General features: G+C 46.5%; 1 protein-coding gene across 11 annotated transcripts; it reads left to right on the plus strand.

The window, feature by feature from the left end:
• On the plus strand, positions 1,548-12,905 carry TCEANC (transcription elongation factor A N-terminal and central domain containing). 11 transcript variants are annotated; one of them, XM_021079586.1, is made up of 5 exons: positions 1,549-1,700; positions 4,121-4,231; positions 5,379-5,520; positions 11,167-11,619; positions 11,807-12,905. In XM_021079586.1, exon 5 carries the CDS (start codon positions 11,815-11,817, stop codon positions 12,871-12,873), a length of 1,059 nt encoding a protein of 352 aa, XP_020935245.1. In that variant the 5' UTR covers positions 1,549-1,700; positions 4,121-4,231; positions 5,379-5,520; positions 11,167-11,619; positions 11,807-11,814; the 3' UTR covers positions 12,874-12,905. The 11 variants fall into 11 exon arrangements, with proteins under 11 accessions (XP_003134981.1, XP_020935245.1, XP_003134980.1 ...); XM_003134932.4 differs by having other exon boundaries at positions 11,555-11,619; XM_021079587.1 differs by having other exon boundaries at positions 1,550-1,700; positions 4,139-4,231.

The raw sequence follows: 18,823 nt of genomic DNA on the forward strand, positions 1-18,823 counted from the left end.
CTCGGGTTCAGTCTCTGGCCAGGAACTTCTGCATGCCTTGGGGCGCTGCCAAGACAAAAAAAAAAAAAAAAAAAAAAAAAGAAGCAGCCTTTGGCATGGGTTTGATCCTGGGCTCTGCACAGTGGGTTAAGGATCTGGCGTTGCTGCAGCTGTGGCGTAGGTCACAGCTCAGGCTCAGATTCAATTCCTGGCCCAAGAACTTCCATATGTTGCAGGTAATGCAGAAAAAGAAAAAAAAAAAAGGAAATACTAAGAGTTTTTATTACAAGGAAAAAACTTTTTTTGTTTTATTTCATGTTTATGTGAAATGATGTTTACTAGACATATTGGGGTAATCATTCCCTGATGTATGTAAGTCACATCGTTATGCTATACATGTTAAACTTACACAGTGCTGTATGTCAATTATATCTCAATAAAACTGGAAGGAAAAAGAGAAAAAGGAAAGCAAAGCTGTGGGATTTGCTCAAGCCTCAAGCTCCAGCCATAGCGCAGTCAAGCGGCAGGGGAGAGCCAACACACCTTATTTCAAGGCACTGGTGAGAAAAAAATAAGTTTCTTCTTACTTACACCCTACACAGCAGTAAATTAGATTAAAAGGTGTCTCGCTTTGTTCTTGTGACAGAAACTATTTTATAGGAATAGCCTTTTGAAACGAATCTTTTGAATTACATCTAGGATAAACCTGCAGTATTTCAACAGTTTTAAAATGGATTGTTGCTGCCACTTTACTAATCACAGCTTTTGTCTCAGTCGTGTCTTCCCTCCTAGGTAAGGTTTATCATATTGCTCACAGAGTCACTCTGCTTCCTAACAGCATCCAGTTCGGAGCAAAGCCCTGCTTCCTTGAACCTTCCTCTGATTAGCAGAGAAAGCTGCCACTTTGTCTAGTTCTATCATCACTCTGTCTTTATTGGATCCTTGCAGGGAAAGACTGTGTACAGGTGGGGCGTGCCGGATGCACAAGTCTACCTAATGGATGTCTTCTATTTTCATATCAACAGAGCCATGCGAGGGGTGCCCTAAGTACTGGTTGAATTTATCACTGCATGAAATATACTGATGATTCACATTTTTGTCCAGTTTTGTGAACATTTAGCTGAGCACCTTTTTTTTTTTTCTTTTTATGACTGCACCCGCAGGCATATGGAAGTTCTCAGGCTAGGAGGTCCAACTGGAGCTGCTACACCACAGCCACAGAAATGCCAGATCGCAGCCGTACCTGCGACCTTCACTGCAGCCTGGTGGCAACGCCAGATCTTTGACCAGATCCTTGACTGGTTAAGCCAGGTCAAGGATTGAAGCCACATCCTCATTAAGACACTATGTCGGGTTCTTAACCAGCCAAGCTACAAGGGGAACTTCTGAGCACCTCTTAAAGCAGGAACCGTACTTTATAGAGTAGCTCAACAAACTTGGCCGCTCAAAAGCGATAACGCGCGTAGTTTCCTTTCGCTCAAGCCCAGGGGCCGACTGTGGGCCCTGGCCACGTGACCTCCTAGAAGGCGGGGCGTCCCCTCGCCCACCGATCGCCCTGCGCAGGCGCCACTTCCCTAGTACGCATGCGCAGGGCGCTGGGTTCGTGCTCCCAGCCGGTGGGCTTGGATTGGGTGAGCCTCTGTGGTCCCGCCCCGGGACCTGGAAGTTCCCACTGGATGGGGGAGAGCTCCGAGGGCTCCCGGTCTGGACCGCACTTCTTGGTGAGCCCGGTTGTGGGTTGCTTGGTGTCTCTGCTCCTGCAGAAAGGCGGGCCTTGTTCCCAGAGTAAGCCTCCCCTTGCCCGGGGAGGCTCTCGGTGCCCTCAGGGACGGGGATGCCCCAAAGCGGCCTGTCTTCCCCTTCCAGCCGAGGTCTTCGGGATGGGCAGATCCCTGGGGGCCGCTGCTGCCTGTGTGCTGGATGCCAGGCTGTCATCCTTGGATGGCTTGTAGCAGCCCTCTTTTGTCGCGCCACCCCACCCACTGAAACCCGAACTTGGGCCAGAGTGGACCCTTGGCGCTGGTTCCTTCCCATCGCTGCACCTTTACTAGGGGTCGTCATAAAGTGAAAGAGCCCTAGCACAGTATTGTGTGACTTGAGAAACTGCAAGTCCTCTACCAACGTTTGGCATCGTTTCTCTCCATAGAGGAAGGGGCTCCCTGTGTAGCTAGAGAGGCGTATGTGGGTTATGGCCAGAAACTTAAAATTTCTCTTTAGACCTTAGACATAGAGATATAAACAGATCTTGGTTATTGCTCATTTGTTACTAGCTTTTGGAAATTTCTCTTTGCTCTTCTTCTCAGGGTTTAGGGTGGACATGTGCACTTTAACCATGTACCATCATGTCAGTTAATATTTACAAGCTTTTACATGCAGTCACTCAACAGATACCTAGGGCTTACTCTTGCTGGCACTGTATAAACTCTTTTTTTAATTTTTAAAGCAGGGCTCTAGAATCACTCTAATTGCCTATTCTGTTTCTTAGCATTATGTATTTATTTATTTTTGCCTGTGCCTCCAGGCACGTGATCCTGCACCACAGCAGTGACCCAAGCCGCTGCAGTGACAACATGGGATCTTTAACCTGCTGTGCCACAAGGGAACTCCTAAACTCTATTTTTGATATGTATTCAGAAGCGAGGGGTATAGGTGTATATCAGCATTGTCTATACTAGAGTATGTTCTAGAACTGTGTTGTTCAGTGCAGTAACGGCCAGCTCCTCAAGGCTATTGAGCTCCTAAAATGGACAGATTGAGATGTGCTTTGAGTGTAAAATAGTGAATTTGGGAGAATTAGTATGAAAAAGAGAATGTAAACTGTCTCAGTTTGTTTATACCAACCAGCATGTTGAAATGGCAATATATGGGGCTTCACTGGATTAAATAAAACGTGCTATTAATTTCACCTATTTTTTTTAACATGGCTACTAGAAAATTTTAAATTATATTTCTGTCTTGCATTATATTGTTGTTAGACAGCACTGCCCTGAAAAGGAGTCAGCTGACTATGGCCTGCAGCCAGATCCAGCCTGCTTGTCTTTGATTTATTGGAGCAAAACCATATCCATTCATTTGTATATTGCGTATGGCCGCTGTTCCTGCTACAAAAGCAGCAGAGTCTTCCATGCAGAGATTGGAAGACCTGCAAAGCCCACAGTGTTTATTATCTGGTCTTTTTATAGAAAGTTGCCAACCCCTTACCCTAGCACAATGCTTGATATGAGAGATATATATAAACGTCTTCATTGTAGCCCTGTGTCATTGTCAGGCTTACTGTGTGACAGTTCTAAGGCCTTTGGAAGGACAATCTCATTGAATTCTCATAGTAAACCTAGGATGTTGGACTCTCACCTTTTAGACCCTTTTAGACCCTCTTTATCCCCAAATGGCTTGAGTCTTGATTAGCCCACAGTAGGCACTGTGCTGCTGTTTCTTTTATCTTTTTCTTTTTCTTTTTTCTTTTTTTTTTTTTTTGAGCTAGAATGTGTGTGTATGTGTGTGTGTGTGTGTGTGTGTGTGTGTGTTTTCTTTTCTTTTCTTTTTAAGGGCCGCACCCATGACATATGGAAGTTTCCAGACTAGGGGGTCGGATTGGAGCTGCAGCTGCCACCCAACACCACAGCCTCAGCAACGCTAGATCCAAGCTGAGTCTGTGACCTACACCACCAGCTCCCGGCAACACCAGATCCTTAACTCACTGAGTGAGGCCAGGGTTCAAACCTTCATCATCCTCATGGATACTAGCCGGGTTTTTTTTTACTGCTGAGCCACAACAGGAACTCCTGAACTAGAATTTTTTTTCCAGTGATTTTCTGAACTAGAAATGAGACAAGGTTGCCCCCCTGCCCCATGGAAGAAGCTGAGGGGAGCTGGGCTTAGGTGCAGCTGGCACAAGCAAACCGGTCTGTGATACTCACAAGCAGAGAGAAGAGAGTAGCCTGGCTGGTCTTTTCTCAGTTAATGAAGCCAATACTTGTTGAGTGATGGTAAGCCCTGGCCAGGTGTTTGCCCCGTGTGTATCAGGGAGTGAAACAGACATCCTTCTTCTGTGGTCCTGTGGGGACGGCAAGCCAAAAAGAAATTGGAATGTGATATATACGATGAAGAAAACCAGTGTGTGAATATTGCGTGTTGCTAACAGGTGTCCTCATCTGTTAAGATAAGCCCTGTGCCCACCTAGGGGCGGCTGTGAGGATGGAGGTGACGTGAGTGTGTACAGCACACAGCGGGCACTGCCTTCTACTGCTAGCAGGTAAGTGCGGGAAAGAATATGGGCAATTGGCTGCCTTGTGACACTTAAAATGTCCACAGTCCCCTGTTGCAGTTTGTAGAGAAGGTGCTCCGGTGAGTTGTGCACAGCAGGTGTTTTTATTTTTTTTGTTTTCCTTTAAGGGCTGTACCTGCAGCATATGGAAAGTCCCAGGCTAGAGGTCAAATCGGGGCTGCAGCTGCTGGTCTAAACCACAGCCACAGCAACACAGGATCTGAGCCGCGTCTGTGACCTACACCACAGCTCACGGCAACGCCGGATCCCCAACCCACTGAGGAAGGCCAGGGATCAGACCTGCATCCTCATGGATACTATTGGGGTTCTTAACCCGCTGAGCCACAACAGGAACTCCAGAAGTTGATTTTAATATTTCCTAGTATAATGAGGCTCATCTAGCAAATTCCAGAATCAGAGGGGTTGTGCAAGTTCAGTCTAGGAGCAAGACAGGCGCTGCTTTGGGCTGACGGCAGCATCATGGGGTTGGTCCTGCTGCGGGCGGGGTGGCGGGGGTTGCACCTGTATGGGCAGTGGGCAGTGGAGGCAGCTCTGGTTTAGATCACAGTCACCTGGAGAGCTGCCAAACACCCAGGCCTGCCCTCAGAGATTCAAATTCATTTGAATGTCTGCAGTGAGGCCCAGCCGTCATTCTGGTTTTTGCTTTTTAATGTTTTCGGATGATTCGGATTTGCGATCAGGAGTGAGAACCACTCATGGTGAGGGCCAGGCCAGGCGAGGCTCAGGGAGCTGGGGGGACAAAGGCAGTGATGTGGGACGTGGCAGTGCCTGTCGGTGACTCAGCGGGATCGCGAAGGAGGTGGGAAGGTGGCTTTTTACTCCCTGGCCAGGGAGCTGGGGCTCCATCCTGACAGCAAAGGAGAGCCTCTGAAGGGCCTGAAGCGGGCACCTGAGGGGATCTGTTGCCAACACCTGTCCTGAGGGTGATCCCGCCAGCAGAGTGCCGGGAATCGGAGTAAATTTTAGGCAGTGAAGAAGGCATTGGAGCTGGCCAGGTGACAGGCAGCCCAGGTTCGGCTTCTGTGTCCCTTACCGGCCGTGTTTGTCCTTGCTGAGACCCCACGTGTTCTAATTGGCTGTTTTCTTGTCTGTGTTCCTTCTACTGGGCTGTTAGCTCTTTCAAGACAGAGATTGTCTCATTAGGCTCAGCATCTATCGTGTAAGAGACGCATAATAAATATGTATTGAATGGACCACGGAGAACCTTAAACTGGACACACAGCCTACTTGGTCTTTTTATGGCAGTTCTCAAAATTGTAAGTCCCACTTGCTTTCATGTTGTACCCTCCAAGTCAAAAAATGCTTCATATCCATGTGATGGTCCATAGGGAGACTAGAAAGTTTAACAGGATTTAAATGCTGTTAAAACTATTGTGGAGAGAAGTTCCCATCCTGGCTCAGTGGTTAATGAATCCCACTAGGAACCATGAGGTTGTGGGTTCAATCCCTGGCCTCACTCAGTGGCTTAAGGATCTGGCATTGCTGTGAGCTGTGGTGTAGGTCACAGATGCAGCTTCGGATCCCGAGTTGCTGTGGCTGTGGTGTAAGCTGGCGACTACAGCTCCAATTAGATCCCCAGCCCGGGAACCTCCATATGCCACGGGAGAGGCCCTAGAAAAGAAAAAAAAAAAAAAATTGAGAGGAGTTCCCACTGTGGCACAGTGGATTAAGAATCTGCTGCAGAGGTGAGGGTTTAACCCCCAGTGAATTAAAGGATACAATGTTGCCACAGCTACAGCTCAGATTCAGTCCCTGGCCAGGAACTTCTAAGTGTCACAGGTGCGGCTGTAAAAATTAATCAATTTAAAAATAATTTTCAAAAAATAGGGAGGAGGCTGGAGAACGGTGTGATGGTTCCTCAAAAATATTAAAACTAGGGTGGTGATATGATCCAACAGTCCCACTTTGGGGATATACCCAAAAGAATTGCAAGCAAGGTCTCAAAGAGATATTCGTACATAGCAATGTTCATAGCAGCATTGTTCACAAGAGCCAAAAGGTGGAAGCCATCCAAGTGTCCGTCTATGGATGGATGGATAAACAAATGCGCTCTGTCCATACAGCGGACTATTACTCAGCCTCGAAAAGGAAGGAAGTGCTGACACATGCTCTGACATGGATGAACCTTGAGGACATTATGCTGTGTGAAATAGGCCAGGCACAGAAAGGCAAATGCGTATGACTCCACTTCAATGAGGCATCAACAGTAGTCAGGTCTGTAGAGACAGGCAGTACAATGGTGGTTGCCAGGGGCCGGCAGGAGGAGAAATGGAGAGTTGTTGTTTAATGAGTGCAGAGTTTGTTTTGCAAGATGGCCAGCATTCTGAAAGTTGGTTGCACAACAGTGTGAATGTACCTAATGCTACTGAGCCATATGCATAAAAATGGTTAATTTGGTAAATGATATGGCATTTGTATTTTACAAAAGAAGAAATGGAGGGGAAGTAGATAAAAGGACATAAGGACATGTGGGAGTTCCCTGGTAGCTCGGCGGGTTAAGGACCTGGCATTGTCCCTGCTGTGGTACAGGTTTGATCATACAGGCACAGCCAAAAAAAAAAAAAAAAAAAAAACATGAAAGGAAGGGCTTTTACGAGAATTCATTAACTTCTGTAGATTTCCATGAGTAAAGAAAAGGTTTTTCTGGTAAGACAAACAGTGCTCCCATTGCACTCGAGCCCTGAAGCTACAGTCAAATTCCCCTTCCGAATCCCCTTGACACCCTGACTCTTCATTGAGAAATGCAACCTGAGTTAAACATTGCCTAACCTTGCTATGGACGCTGTAGCCCAGTCTCTTATTAACCACCTTGCTGACCTCCAGCCACCTTCAATCCTGCTTTCTTCGGTAGCGATGCATATAGAATGAGTATAGAATGCAGACAGGGTGAATATTTCTTTGCTGGGAAATTTTCCAACGAGTAGGGGAGAGGTCAAGTGTATTGAGCTGCTTGAGACCTTATCATTTTGACACCCCCTGCTTGACTTGCTCCAGATTCCAAGATCACAGGCAGCAATTCTGAGAGAAAAGGTCAGCAGTTGAGGATGTGTATTTTTAATTTTTCTGTGCTGCCTTGCCTGCTCTTTGTGGACTGAGCCTTTGATTCTTAGGAAGACCTCTTTTACTGTTTTCAGTCTTTAAAAGTGGAATTCAGAGTTCCCCTTGTGGCTTAGTGAGTTACTAACCCGACTAGTCTCCATGATGATGCGGGTTCCATCCCTGGCCTCACTCAAGGTGTTAAGGATCCAGTGTTGCCATGGGCTGTGGCGTAGGTTGCAGACGCAGCTCAGATCCTGCGATGCTGTAGCTGTGGTGCAGGCCGGCAGCCGCAGCTCCGATTCGACCCCAGCCTAGGAACTTCTGTGCACCTCAGGTGTGGCCCAAAAAAGCCACAAATAAAAAACACACACATAAATAAAACAAAAGTGGAAATTAGTGAAATAATGTCATTTGCATCAACATGGATGGCCCTAGGGATTGTCATACTAAGAGAAGGAAGTCAGACAGAAAGACATTGCCGTATGATGTCACTTATATGTGGAGTCAATGACAGCAATGACCATATCTATGAAACAGAAACAGTCTCGCAGGCATAGAAAACAGACTTGTGGATGCCAAGGGGCAGGGGGTCGGGAGGGAAGGGTTGGGAATTTGGAATTAGCAAACTATCGTATATGGGACGGATAAACTATAAAGTCCTAGTGTACAACACAGGGAACTGTATTCAGTATCCTGTGGTAAACCATCATGGAAAAGAATGTGGAAAAGAATATACACTATAAATCAATGACAGTGGAAAAAGTAAAAATTTTTTGAAAAAGAAGAAAAAATATAGGTGTGTGTATGTAACTGGACAGCAGAAATTAACACAACATTATAAATCAACTATACTTCAATAACATTTAATACTAAAATGAAATACATGTAAATGGACAGGGCTGTGTTTCAATAAAACTTTATTTACAAAAGATAAATGCATATGTATATATAATCTTCATTCTCCTTCTTCCAAAAAAAAAAAATGGCATTCAAAAAGGACAAACAGGAGTTCCTGTTGTGGCGCAGCGGAAACGAATCTGACCAGGAACCATGAGGTTGCGGGTTCAATCCCTGGCCTCGATTAGTGGGTTAAAGATCCTGCGTTGCCGTGAGCTATGGTGTAGGTCACAGATGCAGCTCAGATCCCACGTTGCTGTGGCTGTGGTGTCGGCCGGCAGCTGTAGCTCCCATTAGACCCCTAGCCTGGGAACCTCCATATGCCGAGGGTGCCGCCCTAAAAAAGACAGAAAAAAAAAAAAGACAAAAAGGACAAACAATGATCTTGAAGTACTGATTCTTGATTAATTAGAGAAAGTTCCAGAATTAGTGGCCCACTGAGTGACTGTTAACTGACTTAGAAAAATGAATAAATCAAGGCCTGCCCAGGTGGTCTGCATTCCAGCCCCCTCTGTTGGTCAAAATGCAAGACTCAGAATCTGGGGCATCGAGCTGTGCAGTGGGGAAAGGCCAGTAGCAACTCAAGAGTTGCAGCCATGGGTTCTTAACTCTTCATATCTGGAGGTAGAGTCTGGGGGAGCTTGAACTGTTTTTGAAGCAGCCTTTGACTTGGGAGGAAATCTCCAGGGCTGATCTGAATGCACAGCCCTAGGTGAGGCGAGGTGGCTCCCTTCTGGTGTCCTGATTCTAGAGGGAGGTATAAATCGAACAAGCCATTTACTGCACCATTTTTCAGGAGGCAAATGTCTTGACTATATAGGGTTCATCATGAAATTATATTAGAGTCGTAACTTTTTTTTTTTTTGGTCTTTTTGTCTTTTGTCTTATTGTTGTTGTTGTTGTTGTTGTTGCTATTTCTTGGGCCGCTCCCGCGGCATATGGAGGTTCCCAGGCTAGGGGTTGAATCGGAGATGTAGCCACCGGCCTACGCCAGAGTCACAGCAACGCGGGATCCGAGCCACGTCTGCAACCTACACCACAGCTCACGGCAACGCCGGATCGTTAACCCACTGAGCAAGGGCAGGGACCGAACCCGCAAGCTCATGGTTCCTAGTCGGATTTGTTAACCACTGCGCCACGACGGGAACTCCTAGAGTCGTAACTTTTCTAATTAGGAAAACAATGTATCTGCATTATAGAAAATATAGAAAAAGACAAAACTCACAAAATCTTAACCATTTGGAAAATGCCTCTGTCTGAAATTTTTTGTATCTTTTTTCAGCCTTTTCTTTTCACATGTGATTTTTAACTACACTTTGGAGCAGACGCTAGGTGTTGTTTTTATTATTATTATTATTTTTTTTTATGGCCACACCTGCAGCATATGGAAGCTCCCAGGTCCAGGGACTGAATCTGAGTAGTCCGAATCTGAGCAACACCAAATCCTTTAACCCACTGTGCCCACACTGGGAACTCCTAGATGTTGTTTTTCAGTAATAGCTTTGTTCAGATGCAATTTACATACCATACAGTTCACTTTGTTCAAGTGTACAGTTCAGTGGTTTTTAGCACATACACAGCTGTGCACAGTCAACTTGAAAGAAGATTTTGTACCTCCCCCAAGACAAACACACCCATTAGCAGCCACCCTCCTCTTCATTCTGCCCCACTGGTTTCCCCCTTCCTCCATCCCAGCCCTAGTCCCCCACTAATGTACTTTCTGGGTCGATAGATTTGCCTCTTCTGGACAGTTCATGTAAATGGAATCGGGCATTATTAAGGTTTTGTGTCTCGAACTTCGCATAGAGCTTCGAAGGCTCATCCACATTCTAGTATGTATGAGAATTTCATTTTCTTTCTGGACACATAACATCGCATCATATGTGTATACTGCATTTTGTTTGCCCATTCCTCAGTTTTTAGACATTTGGGTTGTGTTTACCTTTAATCTGTCACGAGCAGTGCTGCCGTGAACTCTCGTGTGCAACTCTAACCATTTAGGACCTCGTAGTTTCTTCTGCTTTTGCAGAAAACAGCCTCCACATCTGTCATTGCCTTAAAGGAAACTGACAGAGGTAGAATCTCTGGCTAAAAGGACCTTAGATTTTACAGCCCTTGTCAGATGCTGTCTAGGAAGACCGCACCAACTCTCTGTGTGATGACTTCAGTGTTGTTAGCCTGTGTGTGTTCAGTGATAGCTGTTTAATATCAAGTGCTGTAAAATGAGAGATCATGGAGTTTTGAAAAGACAGCATCCCTGCTATCAAGATGCGTTCATTCACGTTGCGACCCCAGGGTATTCTGTAGGCAAGGTCACATGCATTGTGCGGAGAGAGAAGGAGACTGGTTACGTAATCATTTGCCTGCCCAAGATGACGTTCACACAGGCAGAACCATTAAGCAACTTTATGCACCTAAAAGTTAAAAAGAAAGAAAGAGGAGTTCCCGTCGTGGTGCAGCAGAAACGAATCCGACTAGGAACCATGAGGTTGCAGGTTCCATCCCTGGCCTCGCTCAGTGGGTTAGGGATCCGGCGTTGCCGTGAGCTGTGGTGTAGGTCGCATACACAGCCCAGATCCGGCGTGGTTGGGGCTCTGGTGTAGGCCGGCAGCTACAGCTCCAATTGGACCCCTAGCCTGGGAACCTCTATATGCCACAGGTGCGGCCCTAAAAAGACAAAAAGACAAAAAAAGAAAAGAAAAAAAGAAAAAACATAATGGGACTAGACTCTGCCCCAGGGACCTATTAGTCCAAAGTCCGAAAGCCCGTGGCTTGCGTAGTCTGAACCTTGGCCCCGTTGTTCAGAGACCCACATGTCAGCACAGTGTGACCTGCTGACTTTGGGGGCCCATCTGACCTGGACCCAGTTGCCTCCCAGCCTGTGCTGTCTCCCCATTTCTTTAGATTCCTTGGGACATCTAAACGGGATCCGCTTTTCACCCTGTTTCTCATGTTTTTGTATTCAGAATAGTACAACTTCAAGACTGTGAAATCAGTAAGAGTTCAGTGGAGTAGCTGATCGTGGGGTGCATAGTCCTGGCTCCTCAGCCTTTCCCTGTGGACACTGATGCTGGCGTGATTTCATCCCCAACACAAGCACCGGACTCCACACAAAGGAACCGCCTGCCCTTGATCTGGGAAGATCATTCTTTTGTAAAATCAGAGGTGGAAAAGTTACAGGAAATCTTTCAGGAAGCCTCTTTTAAGCAACTGTCAATGCAGAAGCTATTTACAGGGCCACTTTTTTTTTTTTTTTTAGCTACTGTGAATCAGACTTTTGCAGCTAAACCATACTACACTGCAGACTCCATTTTTAACATGTTAACACCCATTTTTCTTACATAATTCTTTCAGAAAACGCTGCACAGGTAACTAGCAGAGAGTGCTGTGCTTCTATGAGGAAGCGGCCCCCAGCAAAGGTGAGTTTGAGAAAACAGAAACTTCTTCCCTCTCCCTCTCTTTTTGGCTGCGCCCACGGCATGTGGATCCCCGGGGCCAGGAATCGAACCCGTGTCATAGCAGTGAGTCAGGCTATTGCAGTGACAATGCCGGATTCTTAACCTGCTGCCCCATGAGTGAACTCCTCCTGTCCTCTTTTCTTTGCAGCTGTAACGATGTCCGACAAGAACCAGGTCGCTGCCAAAGCTGCCCTTATCGAGCAGCTGATGTCTAAGAGGAATTTTGAGGATCTCGGCAACCACCTCACCGAGCTGGAAACTCTGCGTGTGACCAAGGAGCTTCTCCAGGAAACAGTCGTGGTCCGGGCTGTGTACAGAGTCCTCAAACACTGCCCTACGGCGGCTCTGAAAAAGAAAGCCAAGTGTTTGCTGTCAAAATGGAAAGCTCTGTATAAGGACGCTCAGGTCAAGGCCAAGGGCAGCCCTAAGCTCTCCCCTGCGGGCAGACAGAAGGAAGAACATCAAAGACTTTCTCCCAACCCAAGTCAGGATGCAGCGCGGGGCAGCTCCAGTTCTCATTCTCCGCAGCCATCCCAAGATGTTGCTGGAGCCCCTGAAATGAACATGCCAGAAAATAGCCCCGGTGCAGGGGAGCCTGAGGCAGCGCATCTCAGGGCTGGTGACCCTAAATCCACCGACCAGAGCTCGGGCGAGCTGCGGGATCCCACGCGGCCCGTGCGAGCCAAGTGCACAGAGCTGCTGTACGAAGCTCTAGCTGCTTTTTCCACCGAGCAGCCTCGAGCCGATTTGTGGCACCGGTTTGCACAAGAAATCGAAGAGTGCATTTTTACCCTTCACGCCAAGAACCTCAAAAAATATAAAACTTGTATCCGAAGCAAAATTGCCAATCTCAAGAATCCCCGCAATTCTCACTTACGAGAAAACTTGCTCTCCGGGATCATGTCTCCAAGGGCATTTGCCGAAATGACCGTCATGGACATGGCAAGCAAGGAACTGAAGCAGTTGAGAGCCTCCTACACGGAGTCCTGCATTCAGGAACATTCCCTTCCCCAGGGGGTGGAGGGCACTCCGACCAAGAAGGTGAGATGCCGGCGCTGCGAGAAATTCAATTGCCAGGTCACCGTAATCGCCAGAGGGGCCCTCTTCCTTCCAAGCTGGGTGCGGAATGCAAAGCCGGATGAAGAGTTGATGACCTACGTCATCTGCAAGGAATGTGGGGAGCAGTGGTACCACAGCAAGTGGGTGTGCTTGTGACGGTAAATAAATGTCCTCTTAATAGCAGGTAACCAGCGTGCTGTCTTTTATTTCTACCACCCCTCGATGCCTGTTTTTAAAATCCTATACACACTCCTCTTTTTTTGTTTTATGTTTTGATTGAGGTATGGTTAGTTTACAATGTCGTGATAGTTTTAAGTATACAGCAAAGTGATCCAGTTATTTCTCAGATTCTTTTTCATTATAGGTTATTACAAGATAGGTTCCTGTGGTTTACCTCCTTTATATATACTAGTGTGTTAGACACACTTATTCCTAAAAGAATCCTACGGGAGTTCCCGTTGTGGTGCAGTGGCAACGAACTGGACTAGTAACCATGAGGTTGCGGGTTCGATCCACGGCCTGGCTCAGAGGGTTAAGGATCTGACATTGTCCTGAGCTGTGGTTTAGGTTGCAGACGTGGCTTGGATCTTGTTTTGCTGTGGCTGTGACGTAGGCTGGCAGCTGTAGCTCTGATTCGACCCCTAGCCTGAGAACCTCCATATGCTGCATGTGTGGCCCTGAAAAGTGAAAAAAAAAAAAAAAAGAGAGAATCTTATGAAAAAGTAAAGAAAGCCATTTGCTGAAGCGCATACCACTGTCACTAGAAATGGATAGTTTGGGGAGAGAGAGGGGATGCCTGTTTGCATTGTGCTCTGTGGCCGCTTGGTACTTTGCTCTACTCAGAGTGCGCTTGAGAGAAGCTCAGGGTAACCTAGGAGCCCGTGAGACGTGCGGACTCTCAGGCCCCATGCTACTGAATCTGCATCTGCATTTTGGCAAGATTCCCTGGTAATCCTGTTCAAGGTCATTGGCAAAGTACTGCTGCTGCAGTAGGCCTGTCGTTCCCAGCACAGGCTACTTGTTAGCATCATCTCGGGAGCTTTGCAAACCCACGGATGCCGAGGGGACGCCGAGGGCCCACCCCGGCACAGTTCCACATGGATCTATGGGATGCAGCCCCAGGCATCAACAGTTCAGGTTATTTTAAGACGAAGTCAGAGCTGAGAGCTACTCTTGCACAGGCTCTGACTTGACCCTTTCGTCACCTTTAAAGAAAAGAATGTTACTCTGTACGCTTCACAGTTGAGAGAACATTCACAGAGGTGCCGTGATGCGCCCAAGCGACAAGACCAGAAATAGCCCAACTCGAGCTGCTGCTGGATTTTCTTCCTCCCGTTGCCTCGACTGCTTCGGTATTGACGTCTGACGCCTGGAGATGCGGGACTAAGCAAAGCACGTCTTCAGGCTTTAACATGGGGGAATGGGAGCCTCGTCGTCTTCCCCCTCTCCTCGCTTTACAGGTCCCCCTTGAACCCTGCAAGTCACCCTCTGACTAATCCCACAGTTAGAATTTTGTTTCCAGTCCTCTTGCTTGGGTGAAGGAGTCACGTATTTCTCTTTTTTTCCTTCACACAAGTTCTCCAGGATGTGTAAAATCTTCCTGACACTTGGTTTCTGATGTTAGGGAGTCTTCAGGTTCTCAAGGGCATGTGTGAGCTTTGTAGAGGAGGGGGGGGGGAGCAACAGAGGCTCTCTAGCTGGAAACCCCCAATTTTGACCGACAAAACACAGGTTAACAAGAGAAAAGTAGTTTATTTACACAGGCGGCACGCAAGCCTGCAGGAGAAGCTCCGCGAGGAGGAGCTTAAAGGGATGGTTAGAACTTGGGCTTATATAGCATTTTAAGAGAGAATAATATACTGATAGGGAAATCACAAGACAAAGAAAAAGGGCTTTAGGCTTTTAGGGGCAGCAAACTGTGGGCAGGTAAATTATGGGGGGAACTAATGGGAGAGAGCGGTCGTTGAGTAAGATTTCCTTGTGGAGGCTTTTCAGGGCCATCCTGTCTCTTTGTGCAGGGAATGGACAAGCGGAATTTCTGTTCTGCTTTCAGGCAGATGGGGGCTGGACAGAGAGCTCTGCCTGTGTTTGCTTTTTCTCACTGGCCTTCTGCTCCGAATGATACTTATATTTGGAGGGTGGCGCTCTCTGAAGCCTTTTAGGTCTCAAGTTCCAGTTCGGCTTTTGTAAAAACAGGCGTTAACCTCAAAGAGGAAGTCCAGTGCCTCAGCCTTTGAATCCACCAATGTTTCTCTAATAGTTGCCAAGGAAATAACTTCTTTGAGGCCTTTGTAAAGCGTGTTTAACCAATCTGTATCATGTTTAAACGCAGCGAGCCTTCTCTGTGATTACAGCTGAGTTTTCTTTCTTTTAAAAATTCATGGAGTTCCCGTCATGGCTCAGTGGTTAATGAATCTGACTAGGAACCATGTGGTTGCGGATTCGATCCCTGGCCTCGCTCAGTGGGTTAAGGATCCGGTTGTTGCCATGAGCTGTGCTGTAGGCCGCAGATGCGGCTTGGATCTGACGTTCCTGTCGCTGTGGTGTAGGCCGGCAGCTATAGCTCCGATTCAACCCCTAGCCCGGGACCCTCCATATGCCGTGGGTGTGGCTTTAGAAAAGACAAAAAAAAAAAAAAAAAAAAAAAAGCCAAAAAAAAAACCCTTAAAATAAAATAAAAATTCATGGAATTTTTTTAGAGTTCCTGATGTGGCGCAGAGGAAACGAATCCGACGAGGAACCATGAGGTTGTGGGTTCGATCCCTGGCCTCACTCAGTGGGTTAAGGATGCAGTGTTGCCATGAGCTGTGGTGTAGGTTGCAGATGCGGCTCGGATTCTGCATTGCTGTGGCTGTGGTGTAGGCTGGCAGCTGCAGTTCCAATTTGACCCCTAGCCTGGGAAACTCCATATGCCATGGGTATTCCCTAAAAAGCAAATAAAAAAAAAACATGGAATTTTAATTTTTTGGGGGGGGAGGTGCTCTGGAGGCAAAGGAGAAGTTCCTGGGCCAGGGATCTAACCTGAGCCACAGCAGTGACCAGAGCCGCTGCAGTGACAATGGCAGATCCTTAACTGCTGTGCCACAAGGGAACTCTAAGTTTTCATAGTTTTGAATAGTTTACTTGTGAGTTATCTATAAACCTAAGCATTTTCACCACCTCTTTTCTCATCACTCTCCTATCATCCTTTGTCAGAGCTCTGAAGACCTAACTGAACGCACTGTTGCCTCCCTCAGGACAGAATTCCCGCAAGGGTCCAGAAAATTAACATACATTTGTGTTTTCTAACAGTTTTGAAGAAATCGGCTTGAGGCCGTCAAGTGAGAATTCTGTTTTGATGTGTTTTTCTCCCTGTGGCTTCCCAGGGCTGCTTATTGTGATTGTAACCGTTAGTCTTTTAAAGAAAAACTTGCCGAGTCACCTAAAACTTCAAGTTTCACAAACTGCGGTTTCATGTGACTTGGAATGAGTTTAAAAACTATTCAGTGATTAGTTCAAGTCAGTGTTTCTTTCTTGGGTTGGGGTTTTGTGTGTGTGTGTTTTGGGGCAATGGGGTTTGGGGGATATTTTTTATTTGTACTAGAATTTTGCAAACTGAATTTTCAGAAAAATAAAAACACTTGAAATGAAAATTACTTTTCAAGATATAAAAATCTGGGTAGCCTTCCTCATTTCTTATGAACTTTGTCAGTGACTTTTACAACTAGAAATAGGAAAGGAGTTCCTGCTGCGGTGCAGTGGGTTAATGATCCAGCTTGTCTCTGTGGAAGCGTGGGTTTGATCCCCAGCCCAGTGCAGTGGGTTACGGATCCAGCGTTGCTGCAGCTGTGGCGTAGGTCGCAGCTCTGGTTTGGATTTGATGCCTGGCCTGGGAACTTCCATATTTGTGGGAATGGCTAAAAAAGGAAAAAAGAAATAGCAAAATAGTAATCCGGGTTTTTTTTTTTTTTCTATTAGTCAATGAGACAGCATTACATTTTTCTAAGTATAGGTAATAATTCTTTGACGTCCTATGTTTTATCTCCTAAAAAGAAAGTGGTTTTCTTATAAATTACTCAAAGGATAAAGAATCATTCATTTAGAAGTTCCCGTGATGGCTCAGTGGAAATGAATCTGACCAGCATCAGTGAAGACACAGGTTCGATCCCTGACCCCGCTCAGTGGATTAGGGTTCCAGTGTTGCCGTGAGCTGTGGTGTAGGTCGCAGACGCAGCCTGGATCCAGCGTTGCTGTGGTTGTGGCGTAGGCTGGCAGCTGTAGCTCCAATTAGACCCCAGCCTGGGAACCTCCATATGCTTTTTAGGTGAGGCCCTAAAAAGACTAAAAAAAGATTCATTCATTTAATTTAAAATCATTTTTACAGGAGCAGCAAGTACAAAAGCCTCAGGATAGAAGGGTGCCTGGCACAGACCTGGCACAGCGGGAGTCCACCGGAGCTGAGTACAACGGCAAGGGGAGGAAGGCTGAGAGGTAAAGCAGAGCCATCCGGCTCATGAGGGCCCTTGTCAGTCATGATAAGGACTTTGGGATTTTTTTTCCCAAGCTTGATGGGATGCCGTGGAACATAAGGGGTTGGTAGTGATAAGGCTTGAATGACCTTTAGAAAGCATCCCTCTGGCTGCTCTGCTAAGTTAGATGAGGAAGGAAGCGGGGACAGATGAGGAGACACCCGTTAACTGTCTGTAGCAATGGTCCACATGTCACATAACTGGTTTCAAACAAGTGCACACAGGGGTTCCCGTCATAGCGCAGCGGAAATGAATCTGACTAGGAGCCATGAAGTTGCAGGTTCAACCCTAGGCCTCGCTCAGTGGGTTAAGGATCCGGCGTTGCCCTGAGCTGTGGTGTAGGTCGCAGACACAGCTCGGATTCTGCGTTGCTGTGGCTGTGGTGTAGGCTGGCAGCTGTAGCTCCAATTCGACCCCTAGCCTGGGAACGTGCATATGCTGCAGGTGCAACCCTAAAAAGAAAACAAACAAGCAAACTTAATATAGAAACATTCAAGTGTAACTATTTCTTTGGCTCTCCATTTCCTTCTGAAGGCTCCCAGGTCATATAAAATTTATATTAAATAAATGTGTGTGGGAGTTCTCTTGTGGTGCAGCAGCTTAAGGATCTGGCATTGTCAGTGCTGGGGTGTGGATTTGATCCCTGGCCCAGGAACCTCCACATGCCAAAGACGCAGCAAAAAAAAAAAAAAAAGAAGTGCGCTTTTCCTGTTAATCTTTTGTGACACAGCCCCAGCCTAGAACCTACTAGACAGTTTGGAGAAAAAAGTTTTTTTCCCTCCCTGCTTTGGTAATTTTGCATATGGATATTTCATCAAATAGAACTAGCCCTAAATTCCGTAGCTGTGGCCCATAATGAAAAAAAAAGCAGGAGTTCCCTGATGGCTCCGCAAGTTAAGGATCTGGCATTGTCACTGCTGTGGCTTGGGTCACTGCAGGTTCGATCCCTGGCCCGGGAACGTCTACATGCTTTGGGTGTGGCAAAAAAAAATTACTATTAATAACAACAAACAGCACAGAAATTTAGCACAAGTATGGCCTGGCTCCTGGTTGCCATGGTTACGAGGGATCCCTGCACAGGGCATAAACACCAGTCATTACACCTGAGTATAGTAGGGCTCTGGCTCTCCTTTTGTCCATGTTACATTTCTTAGATAAAAAGACGGATACAATTGCAACTCTGTCTCTACCCCAAGTGCTTGCTGAGCTGAGAGGTCCCTTTCATTCCCTATTACTAGTTCTCAACACCCGTCAGGAAGCCTGCAGCTGGCAGTGCTTCACTGCTTCTGCAAAGGCTGGGCCTTCATCTCTTAGGTCTGATGGCTTTGTTATTTATAACTTCCCAGAAAAATGCAAAATATTTGACTCAAATATTTTTATATCCCTCAGAGGTATTTACTGTAAATACCTAGATTATAAAAGGCACCTTCTTGCTTTCAGAAGAGCCCGCAACATGAAGGGAGAACCCAGGACAACTTCATATAATGCCATTTGCATTATGATTTAAAATTAGGTGTCCAGAGATGTTACTCTCCTTTGCCAGAAACGCACTAACAGTCGCACATCGTTTTACACTTTGCCAGGTGCTGGCAGTGAAG

This window comes from Sus scrofa, chromosome X (assembly GCF_000003025.6).
Source record: "Sus scrofa isolate TJ Tabasco breed Duroc chromosome X, Sscrofa11.1, whole genome shotgun sequence".
Classification (NCBI taxonomy): domain Eukaryota; kingdom Metazoa; phylum Chordata; class Mammalia; order Artiodactyla; family Suidae; genus Sus; species Sus scrofa.